Source organism: Neophocaena asiaeorientalis, unplaced genomic scaffold (assembly GCF_003031525.2).
Source record: "Neophocaena asiaeorientalis asiaeorientalis breed wild unplaced genomic scaffold, Neophocaena_asiaeorientalis_V1.1 scaffold827, whole genome shotgun sequence".
Lineage (NCBI taxonomy): Eukaryota > Metazoa > Chordata > Mammalia > Artiodactyla > Phocoenidae > Neophocaena > Neophocaena asiaeorientalis.
Genome location: NW_020174798.1, coordinates 65,460 through 89,749, shown reverse-complemented (window position 1 = coordinate 89,749; position 24,290 = coordinate 65,460). Strand labels below are relative to the sequence as shown.

The window sequence follows — 24,290 nt, the reverse complement described above, 5'->3', positions numbered from 1 at the left end:
ATGACCTGGAAATACAGGGCATCTGAAAATACAGATTTCTGGGTCCCAACCCCAGACAGTCCAATCCAGGAGACCTGGGGTAGGGTCTGGTAATCTGCAATTGAACGAGCAGCCTAGGGACACTCCAGCCTCACGCCCTTGACGTTAGGAAGCACTGCCGGGCAAGGCAGTCATGTGCGCACCTGTTGCACTCGGCCTACGAGTCTGAGCTTTGCTCCCAATGTCCTTCTGTGTCTTACATGCTACAGAATCGAGACAAATGCCTCCCAGCACCAGGTGCTCACTCGGTGTGCTGAGCCGAAAGGAAAAGCCACAACAGAGAGCATCAGATGCATTCCGGCACCGAGCAGGAGCCCGGCATGGGTCTCTGAAAAAACTCAGCTGTTTCTAAAAATAACAGAAACTGCAGGAGTTCAAGGGGCAAAAAAATAACGCAATATAAAGCTACAATGAAAAAACAGTCTGTCCTCACAGTGGAATACTATGCAGCCATATCCAGGAAGGAGGGAACTCTGAGTCCAGAGACGGGAAAAGGTACAGGGCATAACGGTTAGGTGCGGAAGCTACCGCGGGGCAGCAGGCACAGGCCCGGCTTTCTGCGAGGGCAGCTGGCCACATGTTCACACTTTCAAGTGTCTGGAAGGGTGTACAAGAAGCTAATGAAAGCAGCTACAGGAGGTGAGAGAATGGGGTGACAGCAACTCTTACAACAGACGTTGAATTATTTTGATTATTTAACAATACAAATGTATCACCCATTGTTGTGGCCTTAATTGTGTCCCCCAACAAGATATATTGAAGTCCTAACCCCCAGAACCTGGAATGTGTGCTTATTTGGAAGGAAGGCCTGCAGATGGAATCAAGTTAACATGAGGTCATGCTGGATTAGAGCAGGTTCTAATCCAATGATCGGTGTCCTTATAAGAAGAAAAAATTCATACACAGAGACACGGGAAACCACGTGATGACAAAGGCAGAGACTGGAGTGATACGTCTACAAGCCGAGGAACACCAAGGACTGCCAGCAGCCCCCAGGAGCTGGAAGAGGCAAGGAAGGAGCTTCCCCTAGAGCCTTCAGACAGAGCGTGGCCCTGCCGCACCTTGATATCAGACTTCTGTTCTCCAGACTTGGAGAGAATAAACTTGTGTTGTTCTAAGCCACCTGGTCTGTGGCTCTTTGTCATGGCAGCCCTAGGAAACTAATACGCATATTTTTAAATATTTATAAATATGTACATACACATATATAGAAGATATCATATATACATATATAGCATACATACATGTATGTCTTTAAAATATGTATGATTATATAATAAATATATAATATATATAGTAAATTTTTTTTTTTTAATTATTAAATAAAGTTAAGAGATAAGCAGGTGGGCAGACAGACGGACGTGGGCTCTGAAGAGCACCCGGGCCTCTTACTTGCATCAGATCCCGCCTCTCCTTCTCGCCTGTACAAATGGCTTTCTTGATGGTCCTGAGCTCGCTCATTATAGCCTGAGCCTCATCCAGTTTGTAATTGGTGTGAGCACTTGACATCTTACGATCAATCCTGGTTCGAAAAGAAATATGAGTCATTCTATGCGAGATTACAACATTCTATTAAACAACAACAACCCAAAACTTAAAAGCTTCAGAGAAAGGTGGGAAACAGTTAAAAACAATGTTTTGACAAAGAAAAACAAAGATCCCATAAGACCTTCCTTGTTTGTGGTGAACACCCGATGAGACTGCTGGTGGATGGCTCCCTTTGCTCCAAGAGCTTCCTCTGCAGGTGAGGACGTTCCAGGCAGGGTTCCCGCGTTCTCTACTAATGCTCAGGCAATGAGTTCACTGGCTTAAAAATTTCCTGAAATTTTAAATTTCCCTCTCTGAGAGCAGGATCATGTCTTATTCGTTTATCCCCAGCATCTGGCTTAGTGGTCAAAAATGTCTATTAAATAAACATACAGATGAAATCTGTGTACAAGAAGAATATATGGGAAACAGCAAAAAGTAGTGAACTTTCAACAGGGACACCCTGTACAAAAGTTGGAAACTCTTATGGCTCCTCTATCTTTTATTCTGGTTCTCATTTATCACTCTCTCAATCTACTACTCCCCTTCTGCTCAAACATCCATTCATCCTTCCTTCATGCTTCCCATTCAAGCTAACTTCCATCCATCCTTCCTTCCAGCCAGCCCACCCCGGGGCGCACAAGGCCTGGTTCTGGGTGGTGGAAGCAGAGCGCTGACCGAGACTAGGCTTGGCTCCGGCCTGCAAAGAGCAGGCAGCCTCCTGTAGCTCGTCCTTGGTCACATCTTCCATACCTAAGTCTTAAGCCTTGGAAGCCCTCGGGGCTGAAGAAGAGACTTTGGTCCAGAAACAGAATGAACTCCTTCTCTGGAAAGTCACCATGACACAGATTCTAGCTCTAAACTGCTTCCCCCATGTTACCCGAAAATCCAGATGCTTATCGGCCAGCGCAAACGCCCTTGTGTTCCACTCACAAGAGCATCCTGGCATGCTGGTGAGTACAGGTGACACTCCAGCTCTACAGTGGGACCCTGGGCGAGACACTTCACCTCTTTAAACCTCAGTTTCCTCATGCCTCAGATGAGGACACTAAAAATGTCCCTCCCACTTAATGAGAAATGCAAGGAAAGGGCTTACTTAGCAGAGACCTGGCATATAATGTCTGCACTGATTATTATTACCAGGATAATGTTCAGTCTACTTACTCATGGGAGAAAAAGTAAAAAAATGCACCAACGCCGGTACTTTATCATCATTAACAAACTCCTGGCCACAAATGTCACAACTCACAGCAAAACTCAGCACCAGAGCTGATCTGAGCTATCAGCACCACTGGAATGAGAGAACAAGCAGGAAATCATGCCCTCCCTTCGGAATAGGGCTTCAGGGCTCAACAGCACCGCTATGATTGCCATCTGCAACAAACAAAATATTTATGAAACCTGGTCCCGAGTCCTCTTCCTTGGAGAGCGGATACAGATGCACTGGGGGACCCCACACATTGAATGGTGACACCCCTACATCCCAGCATGACCTGGCCATGTGTTTTTCCATTTCAGCTGTTCTATGGAGAACCAGGAGTCTCTAATGCAAGGCAGGAACAAAGGCCATCCATCTCCCAGCACTGCATCTGTCTAGGAAGTGGCCCAACTTTTCTTGCAGAGAGAATCTAGACTCATTTATGTAATAATATCTCCTTATATCCATCTTCTGATAAAAGGCTTTCAATACATCTCACTTAATGTCACAAACCACAACCCACATAGGTTGATGAAGTCTGTAGAAAAGGGTTACATCATTTCCATACAAAAAACCCAAGGCCAAAAAAGTGTGATTTCTCTGTAACAGTTAATGACCAATGCTTTTGCTAACCAGGCCTACTGGCTCCTCCAGAATGAGAAATACAGCAAATGGATCGTCACCTGACACTGACACCCACATAGAGAAATGAAACTCTACTGCACTGAACTAAATGTTTTCAATTCCTTAATCATCAGTGCTAATCAAATGGTCAGAGAGTACAGACACACAACCACTGTTAAGGCCGCGACATAAGATGCTAACCACATCAGCTCCAGCTTCGTACTTAGGTGTTGTGAATTCCTTACAGCTTTTAGTAGCTACAGAGCCTAAGTGCAGCCATCAGTAAAGCCAGGCGCTGCGCCAGCTGCCTGTCAAGGCACCAGCATCTACAATGGGAATGGCCGCTACCTGGAGGAAAACAGGCCCCGATTCCCGTCAGGGAGAGGGATCCGCAACCCTGTAATGCCTCTCATCGGCAGACACTGCAAAGCGCGTCGGAGAACCAAAGTTCAACTTTAAGGCCACGGACCCGGGCCCTGACCTCAGCTCCACTCAGGTGGCTCTGAGACCTCGAAAAGGAATGAAGATTGACCGAGAGCAGCTGTTTTCACTCTGTCCCGAGGGTGTCCTGGAGTGGTGAGCTGGAGTAAAGGGAGAACCCACACAGGGCTCGGGGACCCTCACCCCTGCTTCGGCAAGCCCGTCCCTTTGCTCCGTCTGAGACAGTCTGCTTCCACAGAAGGTGTCATTTGAGGGGAAGGAAAGGGGAAAAGATTCCACTGTTAAAAGGTGTGAAAGCTATTAGAGAAGATGATCTCAAAGTTCTAGGAATCTCTGAAACACTATTGTTTAAAAATAGTTACGTATTACTGTAGAATATATAATTATGTAAAAAGTTATTATTATATAAATATAACCTTATATAGCCATATTTGATACAGTACATATTACTTGACTAAATCATATAATTATATCAATAGCATATTAAAATAGTTCAGTGTATCAAGCACCTACTACTAGGTGACAGAGTCTTGTTGCATGCTTTATGTCTGTCATCTCATTTAATCCCCTCAACAGTTTTATGAGATGAGCACAATCTTCTCAGACTTTATAATGGAAAAATTGAGGCTTAGAGAGATTAAGTAGCCCAAGAGGACAAGCTGAGATCTGGCAGAGCCAAGGTTCAAACCTACACCTCCCAGGTGTCAAGCCCGAACTGGATCACCAGGTGCAGCGATGGCCCTTGCTACCCCTGGGTGCCCTCCTGCTCACAGTGGCCAAGATAGGGCCCACCTGCTTTATCATCTAGCAAAAACTTCAAAGGACAGGCACCCTCTTCCATCGCATCTGCAAAAATTCACTTATTTGGGAGTTTTCTCCCTTTTCTCAAATTCCCTCTAAAACTTTGGTCAAATTCGGAGGATATACTCAATGATTTGGTACTTTCTAAAATATCAATATATTCCATTTCGTGAAGAAAATCATAACATCTGTGACTGCCAAAGAGCTTTTTCTTTTTTTAATTTTTTTTAAATTTTTTTAATTTTATTTTATTTTATTTTTTTAATTTTAATTAAGAGCTCAAAACAGTGCTTATACATCTCAAATAAGACGACGGAAAGTTGACAAGGGCTCAACAAAAGACGGCATTAGTAAGAACACAAGTTATTACGCAGTGCGACGTGATGTGCATGCTTCTGTCCCCCCAGCACCCACGCGCTGGAATCCTAATGCCCAGGATGACAGGATCAGGTGGCGGGGCCCTTGGGAGGTGATCAGGTCATGAGGGAGAAGCCCTCATGAATGGGATCAGTGCCCTTATGAAAGAGGCCCCAGGGAGCTCCCCTGCCCCTTCCGCCATGTGAGGACACGGCGAGAAGATGGCCATTCGTGAAGTGGGAAGCTGGCTCTCACCAGACACAGAACCTGACCATGCTGGCACCCTGAACTTGGACTTCCAGTCTCCAGAACTATGAGAAATGAATTTCTGTTGTTTATAAGCCGGCCGGTCTATGGCACTTTGTTACGCAGCCTGAATGGACTAAGACCCAGTGTTAAAAAAAAAAACCCAGGACACAGACCACACAGCCTTTACTTTTCACCCCTCAACATTTTGCAGCAGCTTCGGGAAGGTTAAGTGACTTGCTCAAGGTCACACAGCCAATAAGAGGCACAGTGAGCTTCACACTGAGGCCCCTCACACCACACTCATCCTCTTCTGTTGCCGGGCTAGCAATACATTCAGGGTCAAGGCCTCCAAACTCGCATTGTGTCAAATCTGAGGGCCACCCACATAGCCAGTCAAATGTTGTCCCAAAGTAAACTGGTGCTCTTTACTGGCTGCCTTTGAAAGAAACGGTTAGAGAGAAAAGAAGGCACAGCTTCAAATGCTGACCACACACCGCTAAGAAAGCATCTTCAAGATGATTCTCATCAACCTCCCCCTCCCACTGCCCTCAAGTGTCCATATTTGTTGTTCAACTTAAGATGTCAAGAGAAGGGCTTCCCTGGTGGTGCAGTGGTTAAGAATCCGCCTGCCAATGCAGGGGACACGGGTTCAAGCCCTGGTCCAGGAAGATCCCACATGCCGCCAAGCAACTAAGCCCGTGAGCCACAACTACTGAGCCTGTGCTCTAGAGCCCGCAAGCCACAAATACTGAGACTGCGTGCCATAACTTGGACTTCCAGTCTCCAGAACTATGAGAAATGAATTTCTGTTGTTTATAAGCCGGCCGGTCTATGGCACTTTGTTACGCAGCCTGAATGGACTAAGACCCAGTGTTAAAAAAAAAAACCCAGGACACAGACCACACAGCCTTTACTTTTCACCCCTCAACATTTTGCAGCAGCTTCGGGAAGGTTAAGTGACTTGCTCAAGGTCACACAGCCAATAAGAGGCACAGTGAGCTTCACACTGAGGCCCCTCACACCACACTCATCCTCTTCTGTTGCCGGGCTAGCAATACATTCAGGGTCAAGGCCTCCAAACTCGCATTGTGTCAAATCTGAGGGCCACCCACATAGCCAGTCAAATGTTGTCCCAAAGTAAACTGGTGCTCTTTACTGGCTGCCTTTGAAAGAAACGGTTAGAGAGAAAAGAAGGCACAGCTTCAAATGCTGACCACACACCGCTAAGAAAGCATCTTCAAGATGATTCTCATCAACCTCCCCCTCCCACTGCCCTCAAGTGTCCATATTTGTTGTTCAACTTAAGATGTCAAGAGAAGGGCTTCCCTGGTGGTGCAGTGGTTAAGAATCCGCCTGCCAATGCAGGGGACACGGGTTCAAGCCCTGGTCCAGGAAGATCCCACATGCCGCCAAGCAACTAAGCCCGTGAGCCACAACTACTGAGCCTGTGCTCTAGAGCCCGCAAGCCACAAATACTGAGACTGCGTGCCACAACTACTGAGCCCGCGTGCCACAGCTACTGAAGCCCATGCGCTTAGAACCCGTGCTCCGCAACAAGAGAAGCCACTGCAATGAGAAGCCCTCGCACCGCAACCAAGAGTAGCCCCTGCTCGCCACAACTAGAGAAAGACCGCACGCAGCAACGAAGACCCAACGCAGCCAAAAATAAATATAAACTAATTAATTAAAAAAAAAAAAAGATGTCAAGAGAACTGGTCCGACAAAACTAAAACCAAATGGATTCTTAAACCCACATCTTGAAGAAAAGGGCTGCCAGGCCTCGAAAGATATCCCACGTTAATACCACACATTACAAGCCCCAAGAATGAGAAGTGTTGTTACAACTCTACCTTTTACATCACCAGCCCTGGCAGGGGGCCTTGAACAACCCTCACAAAGCTTCCGGCAGCTTTCTATCAGCAGCCGGTCCTGCGTGGAACGCCAGACCCGTCTCACGACGGGAACAACGCTCTTTTTGTTTCCGCCCCCATTTCTGTATGTTTTACTGTTATCTGAGGAGCGCTGGCCTTTTAGCATGGGCTGTAGCTTCTGTGCTACGGTAATGGGATACTGCTGGTCTAAGCCTGCGCTACCTGTGAACAATCCCGTTCTCTTCTGAAACCACTAAATCCCCTCGGACAGAAAATGCTAATTCCGAGGTCTAATGCTGCCTCGTTGTGGTATCGAATGGTCCGCAGAGTGCAGTCACTCTCTCTTACTGCAGGAGACACACGGGCTTAACTTCATCACAGCATCCCAAAGCGGAAGAATGTCATCAAGCAATTAAAAGCCTCAAAGCAAAGAGGCTGACCCAGGGGCTAAGAACACACCTCACGGAAAGTGGGTACTGGTGCGTTTAATGAGCACCCCTTTCTGTGATCTGAACAGCAGTGATAGAAATAGGATTTCTTAAAACACAATATAACACAGTAAGAAGCAGAGAAGGAAACGCTAGAGGGCAGTTAATAAGAAGGCACCTGGGCCGATGCAGCGACCTCCCCGATGCTCGCAGCCCAGGCCCTGGCCCAGGGGGTCCTGGTGACCCAGGAGCAGTGCCGCACGGCCCCCGGGCTGGTCCCCTCACCCCACCAAGCCCTGCCCTGCACCCGGAGCTGGCTGCATCCCAAGGACCGAGTATGGAACCAGGCCAAGTCCGCATCCTCGCACAGCGTGACACTAGGCGAGGACACAGATGACAAGAAAGAAACCACCGGGTCAGGCAGCAACTGGTGGTCCAAGGAAAACGAAGCCAGGTGTAGGGATAGAGGGTGGGGAGAGGGCTGCTGTTTAGACACAGTGGTGAGCAGGGACCTTGGCGAGATGCCATTTGTCCAGAGAACTATGGAAGGGAGGGGACAGGCGCGAGAGACTTGGGGAGAGAGTTCCAGGCACAAGGAGCTGCGAGTTGCACTGCGGGCTGACGCAGGTGAGTGAGGGGGACACTGGGGGAACGAGGTGAGGATGGGGGCCAACTCATCTGCAGTCTGGATCATATTCTAAGTGAGAGAGCCACCAGGGGCCACGCAGTGGAGACACTTTACAAGAACCCCATGGCTGCCGTGAGGACGAGCAGCCACCACATCGGCACTTGGGGACGTTACAGGTGGCACAGCGGGAAAAAGCTCTGGTGGCACAGAAGCGTGGGAAACTCAGGGAGAAGTGATGTTAAACGAGCTTCCCGGTTGCAGGACACCTCACAGTCGAACAGGAGGAACATTCCAGACGCCCAGGAGGTCTAGCGTCACTAAAGAGGGAGCTCTCCCCTACCCATTGGCACATCCAGCACGTTCTTGGGCATCACCCATTTGGGAAGCTGCGGACATCCTCATTCTAGCTCCTCCCCCCTTGCCCCCGGGTGCTAACCATGAGTTACATGAAGACAGTTTTTCAAAACAAGCTTCAGAAACTTTGGGGCAGCGATACCCAGTAGCTCTTTCACTGGAAAAGTTTGATTTTTCTGAAGACTTTCATGACTTGTAAATGTTGCTCCTATTTTCTAAAGACGTTTATAAAGGGCTTCAAGAGAAATGCAAATTACAACGACACTGAGACACTATCTCTCACCGATAAGACTGGTAGAAATGCAAAAGCGTGAGTGACAACACATTCTGCTGGCCACGTGGCTGGAACAGGAACACGCATCTACCTAGTGGTGGGAATGCAAAATGGTGCCATCCTCCCGAGGAGAATACGGCCAATGCCTTTACCCTGTGACCCAGCAAACCCACCTTCGAGAACTTATCCTGAAACCTCTTGTGTCTACACGTGCACAGCATTACGTGAAAAGCTGATGGGAAACATTACAAATGGATGTATCAGGCTGACAATGCCAGACCCCACTAATAATCTTCATACCACACAAAAAAAGAGACAACCAGAGAGTGTGCACCTCCTGACCAAAAGGAAAAGAAAATGAAACTGAACTTGAGTCAGATCAAGCCTCTCGGATTAATGACACCCGTTTACGTAAATAGCAGGGGACAGTGGAGCGTGTTAAGTGACGCCGTGCACGTTCAAGCAGCAAAATCCAGTATCAGGGCAATTCTTTGGGACAAGCGAAGTAGCTTCTTCAACAAATAAGATGTCAGCAGGAAGAAAGGAAGGAAAAAAGAAGAGGAGGGTAGAGATTAAGAGACACACTAATCAAACGTACGGTGTGGACCTTGTCGGAACCCAGACCCAAACAAACCAGGGAGATGGGAACACTTGCTGGAGAAAGGACAACATTAAGAGATTGCTACTAAGTGGCACAGGTATTATAGTTATGTTTTCAAAAGGAGTCCGTTACTTTAGGAGAGACATTTATGGATGAAATATGACTCTGGGATTTGCTTCAATAATGCGGTAAGAGCTTGGGCGATGAGGCTGTGTGACAGACAAAACAAGACTGGCCATTGTGTGGTTAGTTGTTGAAGCAGGGTGAGGGGTACAGAAAGGTTCCCTTATACCATTCTCTCTACTTTTGTGTATATTTGACATTTTCCATCATTAAAAGTTTATATACATTATACACACACACACGCGTTCTATCATTAACCCAGAGAATGTGTTCACGGCCAGCTCCCATCTACAAAAATTAACATACATAGACTTAAAAAAAAATACAAAAGGTTCTTTTTTCCTCACTTGGACCCAAGCATAATGATGGATTTCCTTGCTAGCCAGGAAAGTTCACCAAGATAAACAAGTCGAGTTTAAAATGTTATAAGTAGCCAAACTCTCGGTGAGGTGCTCTGGAAAAAAATACACGGGCTATTCTGGGAAGCAAGAACAGCAGAAAATTTTCTGGAGGAAAATCTAGGGTCTCTGCCTTAAGTTGATGTTGGAAATAATATCTGAGAAGCCCATTTACATGTAACAGCTCACGTATTATCTGTGCTCAGACTTGGGATTTCACAGCAGGGGTGGGGTAATCACATTATCGATGCTTACCAGAGGCTTTCCAAATTTCTCAATAAATAATACCTGTCTGCATGATTTGATCCAAACACAAGAGCCAATCTGCAATACCAGATAAATAAAGAGGCTGTTTTCATCTCACACATGGCCTGTGTAACTCAGAGGAAGGTATCAGTCTACTTTTCACTGGCAAAGCGTTTTAAGCACGGCACAAGCACCCTTGTTTCCTCTCCTTCCCGTGAGCTCGTGTCACAGCATAGAGTGACCGACCATTTGCAGTGACAACACAGCAACCAACTAGAAGCTGCCTCGAGAGGCAGCTCCATCTGGAAAGCTGGGCTGGGTCCCCCAGGACCAAGGCCAGGTCCAGAACTTTCCCTCAGGCCACCCGTCAGCCTCCACTGGGGAGGGTGGGTATCCAGCAGTGAGGACCGTCCCCTTGGCAGCGGGCATGTTTCCCATCGCTAAGGATTCTTGCTAAGGAAAGCAGAAAGAAGATCAAACAGCACTGGCCCTTCTCTCTGCAAGCGCACAACTCATACTCCGCTCCGGCTGCAGGTGTAAAGTTATAACTCTTCCCAGACCAGCTTCTGCTTCCCGTCCAATAAACCCGGAGCAACTGAGGCCGTCTTTTCCTAGTCTTAAAATTACCTTGACTACAAGAGATGAATTTCCTTCCTAGCAATGCTAAGGGGAAGGGGTTTTCTCTGTCACCTGAGCCCTGACGTTGCAATATAACCATTGTCTTCGCGTAAAGAAATGGAGGTGGCCAGAGGGATGGAGGCCGAGCAGAGGAAGAGGCACTGGGCCCAGCAGTCCTGCTACAGAAGCCAGGGCCAATGGGGGAAGGTGCCGGCCGGGGCTCCCCTCTGAGGCTCGGGGATCCCATGTGACCTCAGTGTTCCTGAACCACCCTGAAACCCGATCACCTGCACCAGAGCTTCAGCGAGTGAGAGCTAAATTAACTGCGTGAGGCCCAGCATGAAAAGTCACTATTATCTAGAGACGCTGGGAAGTCTTGGTTCGCCCTGGTGAAGAGAGAAAGCTACAGTGTGGCCAAATGAAAGAAGGAAATCAACCTCCAATTCAACTGGACAGTCCAAGCAACCTGTGAAGACCTGCCAAATTAAATGATTTGCTTCTGCTTTTTTCTGATCCATCCTTTTAGCAGAAGTGACACAGGAAGGCACGGCCACGGTGCACAGAGAAGCACCCAGCAGGCATGGGAGCATCTGGAGGCAGGCAGGGCTGTATGGCCTAAAATCACAGAACAGGTATTGCTGCGCCAGGAAGCACCACGGCAGATGGACAAAATGAGTAACAAAACCAGTAGCCGATATTGAAAATGCAGCTTGATTTGTTTAAGCAAAACTTTTTTAAAAAGCTGTACTGCTTGGGCAGCTGGGTCAACTGACCCGAGGGGACGGTCGAGCCGATTTAGGCGGCTCTCTGCCGCCTTGGAATTGCCGCCACCATGGCCAGTCGGTCGCAGGGCATCCAGCAGCTGCTCCAGGCCGAGAAGCGGGCCGCCAAGGAGGTGGACGAGGACCACAAGAAAAGAACTGGAGGCTGAAGCAGGCCAAAGCAGCAGCCCAGGCTGGAACTGAACAGTACCGCCTGCAGAGGGAGAAGGAGTTCAAGGCCAAGGAGGCTGCGGTTCTGGGATCCCATGGCAGTTGCAGCACTGAAGTGGAGGACCCCCAGGAGAAGATGACCATCCTCCAGACCTACTTCCGGCAGAACAGGGATGAACTCCTGGATAACCTCTTGGCCTTTGACTGTGACATCCTGCCAGAAATCCACAAAAACTACCACAAAAACAGATAAAGGAAGAAAAAAACCACCTGTTGTTGCATGGATTGGCATTTTCGATCCCTTCATGGAATATGAAGCTTTAGCAAGGCTTGAGTCATAGTCTTGCGAAAAGTCATTAAATTATTTCTGTATGTTATATAGTAGGTCCCTTCACTTTCTGCAGAACAGCAAATCTAGCTTCTTTGTACAAACTTAGGGCTTATCCAAAGATTTTTATCTTTTTAATATTTATTTATTTATGTCTTTATTTTTGGCTGTGTTCAGTCTTCGTTGCTGTGCGCGGGCTTTCTCTAGTTGTCGTGAGCGGGGCCTACTCTTCATTGCAGTGCGCAGGCTTCTCATTGCGGTGGCTTCTCTTGCTGCGGAGCACAGGCTCTAGGCACGCAGGCTTCAGTAGTTGCGGCGCACGGGCTTCAGTAGTTGTGGCTCACGGGCTCTAGAGCGCAGGCTCAGTAGCTGTGGCACGCGGGTTTAGTTGCTCCGCGGCGTGTGGGATCTTCCCAGACCAGGGTTCGAACTCGTGTCCCCTGCACTGGCAGGTGGATTCTTAACCAGTGTGCCACCAGGGAAGTCCCAAGATTTTATCTTTTTACCTCATATTTCTTGGAAATTTAATGGGTATACACTTTTTTCCTATGCCTTTTTGCTCAAGCAGCATATATATCAATACTGACTTTTCTTTCTTAGATGTAGTTTAAAAAAATTTTTCTTAAGAAAGAAAGAGATGAATTTTTTTCCCCTAAATCTTTCTTGAAGGTCAGGGGCTTTATCTATGAAAAAGTAGTAAATAGTTATTTGTAACCTATGTGATGCAGCAGCCAGCCTTAAAATAGTCCTTTCCGGCTAAGAGTTAGAATAATGGGTACTAGTATCATTGTTTGGGCTGCTTTTAGTTTCCCTTAATCAAAATTACTAGATGATAGTCCTACCATATAGCACAGGGAACTCTATTCAATATCCTGTGATAAACCATAATGGAAAATAATATGAAAAAGAATGTGAGCGTGTGTATAACTGAGTCAACTTTGCTGCACAGCAGTCATTAACACAACACTGTAAATCAATTTCAATAAAAAATAAATTTAAAAAATTACTAGATGATGGAATTCAAGAACTTGCTACATGTTACTACGTGGTGTACTGAAAATCATTTAAAAGTAAAGACTCTGGCATGCAAAAAAAAAAAAGAAATAAAAAGCTGTACTGACTAGGGATAATTAAAGGAACTCCCATTGTAGATCCAAATCACCAGAGAACGTGTACACACACACACTGCTACAGGTAGTGGTAGAGAAAGCAAAAAGCTGACTGTAAGGTTAAAAGCCTGCAGCTCATGCTAAGCACGTGGACAGCTTACCAAACCCTGCCACATGGGGGACCTGCAGGGGGCATGGCAGTGTCTCAGGGCCAGAAAAGCCAAGCCCCTCCAGGCAAGACCCAGCTCACCTTTCTATCGTGTCTCCCCTGGTGTCTATAATATGTCCTTAATAAAAAGCGGACAGACGAATCATCAACCAAACTAATCCTGGGTGATTAACAAAGTGAATGTCAACCTCATGTTAAACAACAGGGTTTGACGCGCCCGTTAATTACCCTTTATGTGAGGTGGGATCATTATCTCTGTCAAACACATTCTGTGTAACCTCCCTATAAAGAGTAATACTGCAACCACATTTGACACACTGTCATTGTGTCTGCACACAGGATGCAAGAGAGTGGCACGCTGCCCACATTTACCAAGAAATGGTAGCCACGTGGATTCCTGCCATTTGCTGAAGGCTGACTATGTAGCAGGCACTGGTGCTGCACTTGGACAATTTAGCCCAATGATCACTGCTATGGACTGAATGTTCATGCCCCCCAAACTTCATATGGTTAGCCCTAACCCCCAAGAGGATGGTATTTGGAAATGGGGCCTTTGGGGGTGATTAGATTTAGATGAGGTCATGAGGGTGGGGCCCCATGAAGGGATTAGTGTCCTTAAAGAAACAGAAGAGACACCAGAGACCAGAGCCCCCCACCCAAAAACAGCACCATGTCAAGACACAGCAAAAAGGCAGTCATCTGACAATGAATTTGCCAGCGCCGTGACCTTAGACTTCCAGCCTCCAGAACTGTGAGAAGTAAATGTCTGCTCTTTAAGTCATTCAGTCTACAGTATTTTGTCAGAGCAACCGAGCTACGACAGTCCCCATTGACACATGAGAAGAGTCAACACAGAAGGTATGAAGCACAAGCCCAAGTTCAGCAAGTGAAACCAGGCTCTGAATCAAAAGGGAATATACTTTGGACCAACAAGCATACAATGCCCTTTCTTAGGAAAATTAATTCTTTCAGACCACCAATATCACCATTTATAAAATAACTCCTGTTCATTGAATTTGCTCACTTCATATAACTCACAAATGATAAGAACTTCATCCCCAAACTCTTAGTAGGGATAAAGTTCTAATTGTAAAGATGTCAATTTTATAGGAGGAACACCTATAGATCAGGCTGCCCAACTGAAAGTACTGTGAGGATGGAAATGTTATCTGTGCTACCCAATGCAGTGGCCACTAGCCCAGTGGTCCTCAACTTGGGACAAACATGCCCTCCGGGAAACACTTGGCAATATCTGGAGACATTTTTGGCTGTCACAACTGGGTAAGAGGGTGCTACTGGCATCTAGGGGGTCAAGGCCAGGGGCGCTGCTAAACATCGTCTGGTGCACAGGACAGCTCCACCACAAACAGTTATCTGGTCCAAAATGTCACGAGCACTGAGGTGGAGAAAACCTGCACTAGTCACATGTGACTGAGCATTTCAGATGTGGCTACTACGGTTGGGATCTAAAATTTTAATTTTATTTAACTTCAATTAATTTCAACTTTAGAATTAAAAAATTTAAGAGATTAAAACTAACAAAACAGGAATTCAAATGTAAATAGCCATGTGTGTTTCAGACAGCACAGCTATCAAGAATGTGCGTAAATATAAAATAAAGGTCTTATTTCCCAAGGAAACAAGAACGAACTATCTTCAGGGAAAAGAGAGATCTGATCCGTAGGATTGGCAAATAATAAGCATAAATAAAAGCATAAAAGTGAACACCCATGAAGCTTTAGGACACATGTCCTGGCACCAAACAGGAAATCGCAGGGAAACTCTCCCTCTGTCACTGCAGGCCACTCACTCTTGCAGGGTCTCCACCCCCTTTTCTTTGTACTGCAGTTCTTGCTTCATCTGGGTCAGCTCTCGTTTTAATCTGGAAAACTAAAGACAAATTACATTTTTTTTTCCACAAAAAGAAGCTGTGAAAAATGATTTCTACAGTTGTTAGCATTGTCATCTAAGTTTCTGACTACCTTGCAATTCACAGGGTCACCCATTCTCTCCATGACCTTCCAACCCTGGCATATCAAACAGCCCTGGCATATCCAACAGCCCTGGCAGAGGGGCCGGCTCGCTTAGACACAAAAGGCCCGGGTCACGAACAGCTTTCTACCATGTGGAGCCCTGGAACCAGCAATGATTTTCTTTTTCAAGGTACTGATTTACACATTGCAACGAGCAAACTTTGTCATACTTTTTTCATCCTCTCTTCTGCTTACTACCCACAGATCCCACCTAGGAAACCCTGTTGCTCAAAGCATGGCTTCCCACTACCTGGAAGTCAGTCGCCTGCAGTGCTTATTTAAAGAGATGATAGGACCCACTCCAGGCCTTGTTAAAACTCGGTGGGGGCAAGGCGGGGGGTGTCTGGAGCTCACACTTTGAACTGATGCCCCAGGTGTTTTTCGTTGGTGTACTAGAATGTGAGAACCACGGCACTAAAAGAGACACTCTGGTTTACGGACTGAGACACCAGGACAGGAGGCTTGGCCTCTAAGATATCTCCCGTCCCCGCTTCCAGACACCCAAGACAAGGGGTTGAAGGGATGGAACACGGTGGCACACAAAGAACCCGGCACCACTGGCAGGGAGCACCGGTACCTTCTGGTCAAACGCCATCGTAGGCAAGATTTCTCTGGGAATACAGCCACCAGGGAAGAACAGCAGCTGCTAACGCTACTGAGGGACAGGCCTGGCAGCCCACTAATACAGGGAAGCAGCCCTCTGAGGTCGGGCCCCAATGTCACCAAATCTTTCCAAACAGGGGGTGAATCTAGCCCCATGAAACACACTGAGGGACACAGGTGATTTTTTGTTAGATGGGCTGAGGCTTTAAAATGAAACTTTTCCCTTCCCATCGGAAAAAAAAAAGTGGAAAGTAAAACCAAATGTGGTAATAGTTCATGAAATGGAAAATCTTACTAAAATATGGGTGTTATACACACTGGCCACCATAAAATGAACCATGATAAGTGATGTTACATAAAAAGACATACGGGGCTTCTAGTTGTGAAAATATTCGTTTTACTCACCCTATCCCGACGACTTGCTATTTCTGCTTTAATTTGGTATGGGTCGTACTTTGTATTTGTTGAATATCCAAAGAAGGCTAAACAGAAGGAAAATATTTTATTTTATAATGGATCCTTTAAAGTAAATAAATACACACAGATAGGAACTTCTGATTCACCATATTAAGTAGTTAATTCTCAGTCTCAGACTTCCAACTTGGCGCTGGCTCCTGAAGAATTAACATTTTACAACCTTGAATCCTGATGTTTGATTTTTGCATGAGGCCCTTCTATGTGATTCCACATAATAAAATATATGGCTATAGGTAAATCAAAACTCTGTTTACTTCAACTGCAAAACTACTACGGTTAAAAACCATATATACACAGGGGGAGGGGTACAGTTATGGTATAGAAAACTATTCTAACTATGTAAACAGTACATACAGTATGAACCCATTTTTACTTCCTTTTAAAATGCATGCACCCATGGAAGTCACTGGAAGAAAAGAACCCAAAATTTGACTGCTGTTCTCAATGGTTTCATTGCAAAAGATTTTATATTCACTCTCTTCATATCTATAGTCTCCACATGAACGATTTTTGACATAAGAAAGAAAAAAAACCCCAAAGATTTGTAAAATGAAAAAGACAACTTTCTAGTCACGTATCAGTATCTGGCAGGCTTGAGGAAAAGCTATTCTTCCACGTTTTTGGTTCCCCGAAAGCTGAAGCAAAGCACCCACGCTGTTATTCTAAGCAGCTTGTTTTTGAGGGATGTTTAGCTAAATCACATTGCATAGATAAATGCTTTCTTCAGCGGTGCAGCACACGTGATTTAAAGCCTTTTAACAGACACAGCATCGTGATTAGACGGCTAATACCTGGGGGTGAATGAGGCGCGCTCAGCCATCCAGCTGTGTGCTAAAGCACAGTCAGCCACGCCCTCTCCGCTGTCTCAGCAACTGAAGCAGCTTGCTGCTGTTTCTTTCTCTTTTTTTCTTTCTTTTTCTTTATTTTTTTAAATTAATTTTTATTGGAGTATAGTTGCTTTACAATGTTGTGTTAGTTTCTACTGTACAGCAAAATGAATCAGCTATACATATACATATATCCACGTTTTTTTGGATTTCCTTCCCATTTCCGCCATTTCTAATTTCTATCACCCCATCCACCTCTCTGCATCCCTTTTTCTTGATGCTTCTGTCTCCTTTCTCTTAGGCCTTGGAGCTGCAGTGACTTGGTTCCTGTCCCTTCCTGAGTTGTGGAGGCTCCTCCTTCTTCATCTGAGAGTCACCCCACACTGGTGTAATCTGCCTCCGGGTCATTTTCATTAGTTTCACCTGCTCAGAAGACCCATCAGCAGGGCCAGCATCCATGCTTTTACTCCTTTGATCTGGGTACCAAAGGCTGTCATTCAGGTAACTTACATGTCAACATCTAGAAACTAGTTTCTAATCATCTCCTGATTTCATATTGGAGAAGCTGACTCAAAGCCATCAAGTGGGGCTTCCCTGGTGGCGCAGTGGTTAAGAATCCGCCTGCCAAGTCAGGGGACACGAGTGCGAGCCCTGGTCCGGGAAGACCCCACATGCTTCGGAGCAACTAAGCCCTTTCACCACAACTACTGAAGCCCGCGTGCCTAGAGCCCGTGCTCCGCAGCAAGAGAAGCCACCGCAATGAGAAGCCCGCGCACCGCAATGAAGAGTAGTCCCTGCTCGCCGCAACTAGAGAAAGCCCGCGCGCAGCAACGAAGACTCAACGCAGCCAAAAATAAATAAATAAATTTATTTTAGAAAGCCATCAAGTGGTTTAAACAGCAAGAGTATTTAATATCCTCAAATAGAACCACATCAGCAAATAGAACCACATCCCAACTTAATTTGAGCTGTTCAGATATCTCCTGTTTTTTAAAAAATACAGTTCTATGGAAAATCTACTATTCTAAGCCCCAGTCAGAATTTCAAATTACTAGAATCTACTGGAAATAAATATCTGGAGGAGCTGTCTGCCAAATTTATCTCAAATGTTCTTATATTTAGAATTCTAATCTCTCAAAAACACAGAGTAAAATGTTTCTTAAATAGAATTCTTTCTAAGACGAAGAATGTTTATTTCCAAATCCTAGAACCTCCATCTTGCCTGACTCTTTGGTCTCATTTAAGACCAGTAATGAAAGCAACACCTCAGACAATGCCCTTAAGAGGCAGAAGTTATTTCTATAAAATCTCCACATTAAACTCCTGGGACTTAAGGTTCCCGAGCCTGAGCTTAAGGGGCTTCCACTGGGGCCCAGACAACATGCAAATAAACCCACGGCTTGCTGACTCCTTCCACGTGGGGCCACTTGTCACCTTGCAGCTGAGGAAGACAATGCCAACAGTTACCACCTGGGATCTTTCCCATTCCGGGTAGAAAGTAACCCCACCACCAAAGTCCAGGGAAGTTAACCGCAATGTTAAACATCAGTAACAGTGATCTGAAATCGTTGCCAAAACTCTTTCTGTCTGTGCAGTTTCATAGGGAAAATTAGCAAAGAGCCTTGAAGCGCACGCTGGAGGTGTAGTGGGTACAGATGGACAGATACATGGCAACCTGCCCCCAGTTCTCCTGCATAACTAACAGAGCCCTGAGGCACTTAGGCATCCGCCTCTCCCCCAGGACACTCAGCCTGGACCAGTCCTGGAGGGGGGTCCTGATAAACCACGACATCGCTGAGCTGCCCAGTCCACCGATGGGGAGGCCCACCACCCCCTGGAGGATGCTGCTAAGTGACAATGACAGCCTTATTGTCCAGGCCGAGGGGAGTTAGTCTTTTCTGCTACTTACAGCTGAAAACATCCTAAATGGTAAAAGGTTTTACGTATTGATACCACTCATGTTACCTTTGCCATGGTCTCTAGAGCTATAAAATTCCAGGACTGGAATGAGGTAAAAGGCAACTCAAGTACCTAAGACAGTGAGTATGTTTTATCTTCACATGCTAAGGAGAGTGATAAACACTGGCAGATCTTCTAATGATATAATTCAGTTTATAAAGATAGATTCTCAGTTCCTGATGTCTGCCAGTAAGTCTAATGGAACCCATTTGTGGAGTCCAAGGAAAAAGCTCAAGACTCTGGACCGCATTTTTCATTTTTTTATTTTTTTGCGGTACGCGGGCCTCTCACTGTTGTGGCCTCTCCCGTTGCGGAGCATAGGCTCTGGACGCGCAGGCTCAGCGGCCATGGCTCACGGGCCCAGCCGCTCCGCGGCATGTGGGATCCTCCCGGACCGGGGCACAAACCCGTGTCCCCTGCATCGGCAGGCGGACTCTCAACCACTGCGCCACCAGGAAGCCCTGGACCTCATTTTTAATGGCACATACACCACAATACTTAGAAAAAGAAACATCTTCCTCTGTTAAGACACGTCTCCAATCTCAAGGTTTAGGATAAATACGAGACTTTCACCTCTGAAGCTTTCTTCTCACTTGAAGAGTTTGAGTGGGCAGAGCTATTAAACAGCTTAAGGAGGCCGCTCAGGCATACAGCATTGCTTTGGATGATATAATAGGAAGGTTATAGCTGAACTGGACCTCACCAATGTAAATTACTATACCTTGCTATTATAGGGTAGCTGTCACATTTATTTCATCTATCCTCATAAAATCTTTGTGAGGGATGGCGATTACGTTTCCCCACTTTAGAAATGAAGGCTGAGTGTGTAGTGACTTGACCTACATTCTGCCATCAGTCAAAGAGGGACTTCTGTCTAGAACTTGGGCTCCTGTGGCTCACATTAGCTTTTCCAAATTAAAAAGAAATGGCCCTCCGGCTCCCCGGTGCGCAACAGGAGAACTCAATCTGTGTTATTTAGCACTCAAAATGCTGCAGACCCCAGTAATTACTTTGGATTTCGATTTTATGGGTTATTAAAAGGGGGAAATGTGTCCATGTCTGCCTCTGTGTCCATCTCCTCTTACACACAGGGCTCCTCTGGACCGTGAGAACCCAAGATCGCCCCAGGCGGATGACATGCTTTAAAAGAGGGTAGTCCTGCTCCAAAGACCTCCTCTGGGCAGGCTGACGGCTCCTTAAGACCAGGTGTACGCCTTCCAGGTATCGGCGCTGCAGCGAGCTGCTAGAGGGAGCCCAGGAGGACTCCGGCACAGAGGACGGCAAGCCTGGACAGTTTCCGTGCTGACAGGTACTAATTACCAGAGCCGACCAAGGCATGCCCGTAAACAACCGAGGCCAACTAAAGAGGGCATGACCTCTTTTTTAAAGGTACCAGAAGCAAAGGAACAAAAAAATCAAACTAGCCCACTGAGAGGTAACCTACAGAAGTAACACAAGAGCCCACCAAATCCAAACCAAGAAGTCCCTCTCTAGGGCAGACGAGGAGATCTGGTAAACATGTGTGCTCTGCGACAACCTTCGAGATTGAGTCCTGCCAACTAATACCTGGGAAGATGCTGCGTGAGCCATTTTTTTCCTGCCTGCTCCAACATGCCTGCATGCAGGAAAACGAAGGGCTGAATGGATGGACTGTGGCCCTTATCCTCAGCTAGGCAGGAGATGAGAAACCTTCACCAGGGAAAGAAGGGAAGACAGTCTTTGTGGGATGGGCCTGGAGCCTCAGAAAGAATGCGGGCCGGACAGAGGACTGATAAGGTCAAGCTTCCCCACCGCCCGAGCCAGCCCCCTGAGCCAGGAATGCAGGGCGGGTCAGCGCTTTCTCACCGGAGATAAGGCTGACTCTTTCCCAGGCACCCGAAGAGACTTTGGCTGTAGGCTTCTGGGAGCTCCCAGGAGCCAGGGTAACAAACAAAGCCATACTCTTGCTGCTGGAAGAAAGGATCACAATCAGTAGATCTCAACTCTGGGAATCCCCTGGGGAGCTTTAAAAAAAAAGTGTCTGGCCCCAGCCAAGGCCAATTAAACCCAAATCTCTAGGGGTGGCACTGGGGCCCAGACAGAAGAGTTTTTAAAAGCCCTTCGGGAGATTCCTCCAGTGCAGCCAGGGTTGAGAACCACTGGTGCAGATTCTTCTGCAAAGGACCAAATAGTAAATATTTCTGGCTTTGTGGGCCATACACTCTCTGTCTCAGTTCCTCAACTCTGCAACTGTAGCTGCTACAGACAATGGGTAAGTGAATGGACCTTGCTAGGTCCCAATAAAAGTTTATTTACAAAACACCCAGAGTGGACAGGATTCAGCCTGCGGGCCAAAATTCGCTGACCTGTGATTCAGACTATAATTTACCCCAAGCAAGAATTCCTTCTGAAAGGTCCTGCAACTGGTCATATACTTCATCTGAACGCATCCGGAGGCCAGAGTTTCTCAGGAACAATGAAAAAAAAGTTTCTGAAATAACGAATGTATTCAGTGTTTAAAAAGAAGGCAAACAGAAGAAAATATTGCAGCGAAGACAGTAGGAGAAAACTCTACAAAATGGAGCTGCAGAGAAAGTACTGGGTGCGTCTTAGAGACTGAGTCCTTTGTAGTGAAGAGTTCCATGCCAGGGTTCTACAGAGCATTGGACAGGACTGGGCCCAAGGCAGCTAGCTCATAAGCGAACAGAACTAAAGCAGAGTTGGGGTCTTACTCTCACGGGGATGTGTGCTCAAATCCAGCAAAGCATGACTTTGTTTTGGTCAGAGACAAAAAAGTTAAGGCTTGGATATTCTCAGGCACCAGATGGCCCAACACTGACACAAAATCTTTCCTCTCCAATGAACAGAGTTTTATTCTGATGACTTCCATAACTCAGGGGAAAATCTGTGAAAGGTGTGGAACAGAGCACCTCCCCTCCCCTTGCCCTCCCCCATGCCCTTCTGCTCCAATACCGGAAATGACTTTCTAGTGAATTCCTCTGTTTACAATTATTGCCTCATTTTCCCCTACAATCAGCCGTTCAGGATAAATCGTGTCCCCAACACCAGGCGCTAAGGAAATATCTGTTGAAAACTAAATGACTAGTTTAGTGGGCCACAAGAAAATCAAGAAGCAGAAGGCGTTCTGCCTTCCACGTGCCCCTTCAAGTGTTGTGAAATTGCCGGACTTGTCAATTTATAATGGGTCCTTATTTCCAGGTAACTTGAACGATGGGAGGGCAGCCTGTTCCAAAGCCACGATCAGTTCTTCTGAGCTGACTCTTCCATGTCTTGGAAATACTACACAGCACTGAAGGCTAGCTACACAAAAAGATCTGGGTTCAAATCCAAGGTCTACCGTTTACTAGGGATGTAACCTTCAAGAAGTAACTTAGCCTACCCAATATTGTCTCTGTGTGTCTCTGTGTGCACACCGAAAATAACATGACCGTGTCACAGTGCTTCACGGTGTTGCAATCACAACAATGCAGGAAAACACTAGCCCGTTACATGTTGCTTCCTTTCACTTGGAGTCACTGTCAATGAAGGAAGTAATGGGAAATAAGTCCCAATCTCCCTCTGTTGTTCCCAGTACCCGAGCAAGGAGCCCTGCTTTAGATGACTAACAATGTGAGCGACCTGGGTTGTGCCAGACCCAGGTGGCCAACTGGAGCCCAGGTGTGCCATGGATCCTGCCACCAGCAGCTCCTGATGTGGGCCCGGACCTCTGTAGGAGACATCTGTTAGAGCACAAGCCACCAGGATCATTGTCTTGAACTTTAGCCTGTGGCCAGAAATAGTTCATTTGAGTCATATCTAACAGAATTATCCTCAATGAAGTTCAGGTTAAACGGCAAATTGAAAGAGCCTGATCGGGCTTCCCTGGTGGCGCGGTGGTTGAGAGTCCACCTGCCGATGCAGGGTTTTTTGCGGTATGCGGGCGTCTCACTGTTGTGGCCTCTCCCATTGCGGAGCACAGACTAGGGATGCACAGGCTCAGCAGCCATGGCTCACGGGCCCAGCTGCTCCGTGGCATGTGAGATCCTCCCGGACCGGGACACGAACCCGTGTCCCCTGCATTGGCAGGCAGACTCTCCAACCACTGCACCATCAGGGAAGCCAACAACTTACTTTTAAAAAAACCCATGGGTCAAGAGAGAAATCTCAAAGAAAATGAGAAAATATTATGAACTGACTGAAAATGAAAATACCAAAATTTGTGGGATGCAGTTAAAGTAGTACTTAGAGGAGAATTTATACCTTTAGAGGCTATGTGAGAAAAAAGAGAGGTCTGAAATCAATGGTGTAAGCTCCCAATTTAGGAAGGTAGAAAAAGAACAAATTAAAGCCAAACTAAGTAGAAAGAAGGAAATAATAAAGAGGACAAACCAATAAAACAGAAAACAGACAAGAAATTGGGGGGGAAAAAAAGAAAACCAAAAGCCAGTTCGCTGTAATGCTACACACAATCAATAAACATTGAGCTGTGCTGATTAAGACACAAATTATTAATATCACAAATACGAGAAAGGACACCAGCTCAGCGTCCAGACATTGAAAGAATCATGCAGGAATTCTACAAAAAACTTCATAAACTTGACAGCTTGGATCAGCATTCAGCAGATTCCCCGTGGGCCAAATCCAGCTTGTTACTGTTTTTATACTTTTATCAGAACAAGCCACACACATCATTTAGGTATCATCTCTGGCTGCTTTTGCAGTCTAACAACAGGGTTGAGTAGCTGCATCTAAGATCATATGACCTACAGAGCCTAAAACACTATCTGATCTTTTACAGAGAAGCTTACTGATTTTTGGATTAGATGAAAGAGACGAATTCCTTGAAGCACACAAATACCAAAACTGATTCAAGAAGAAACAGGAAAATCTGACTAGCCCTGTATCTATTAGAGGTATTGAATTTGTAGTTACAAACATTCCCACAAAGACCTCCAGGTCCAGATGGCTTTTCTGGTGAATTCTATCAAACTGTTAAGAAAGCATTAATACCAATCCCACACGAACTTTCCAAAGCCTGGGGAGAAGGGAACACGTCCCAATTCATTCTGTAAGGCCAGTATTATCCTGATACCAAAA

The 24,290-nt window shown here is 46.2% G+C and overlaps 1 protein-coding gene and 1 pseudogene across 1 annotated transcript in view; one reads left to right on the top strand and one right to left on the bottom strand.

The window, feature by feature from the left end:
• LOC112409977 (protein WWC3-like) overlaps positions 1–24,290 on the bottom strand; it is a 120,859-nt gene that overhangs the window by 50,085 nt on the left and 46,484 nt on the right. Inside the window, 3 exon segments of the mRNA XM_024760363.1 lie at positions 1,432–1,561; positions 15,126–15,205; positions 16,357–16,433. Of these exon segments, the coding sequence (XP_024616131.1) occupies positions 1,432–1,561; positions 15,126–15,205; positions 16,357–16,433 (287 nt within the window).
• LOC112409976 (V-type proton ATPase subunit G 1 pseudogene) lies at positions 11,610–11,962 on the top strand (annotated as a pseudogene).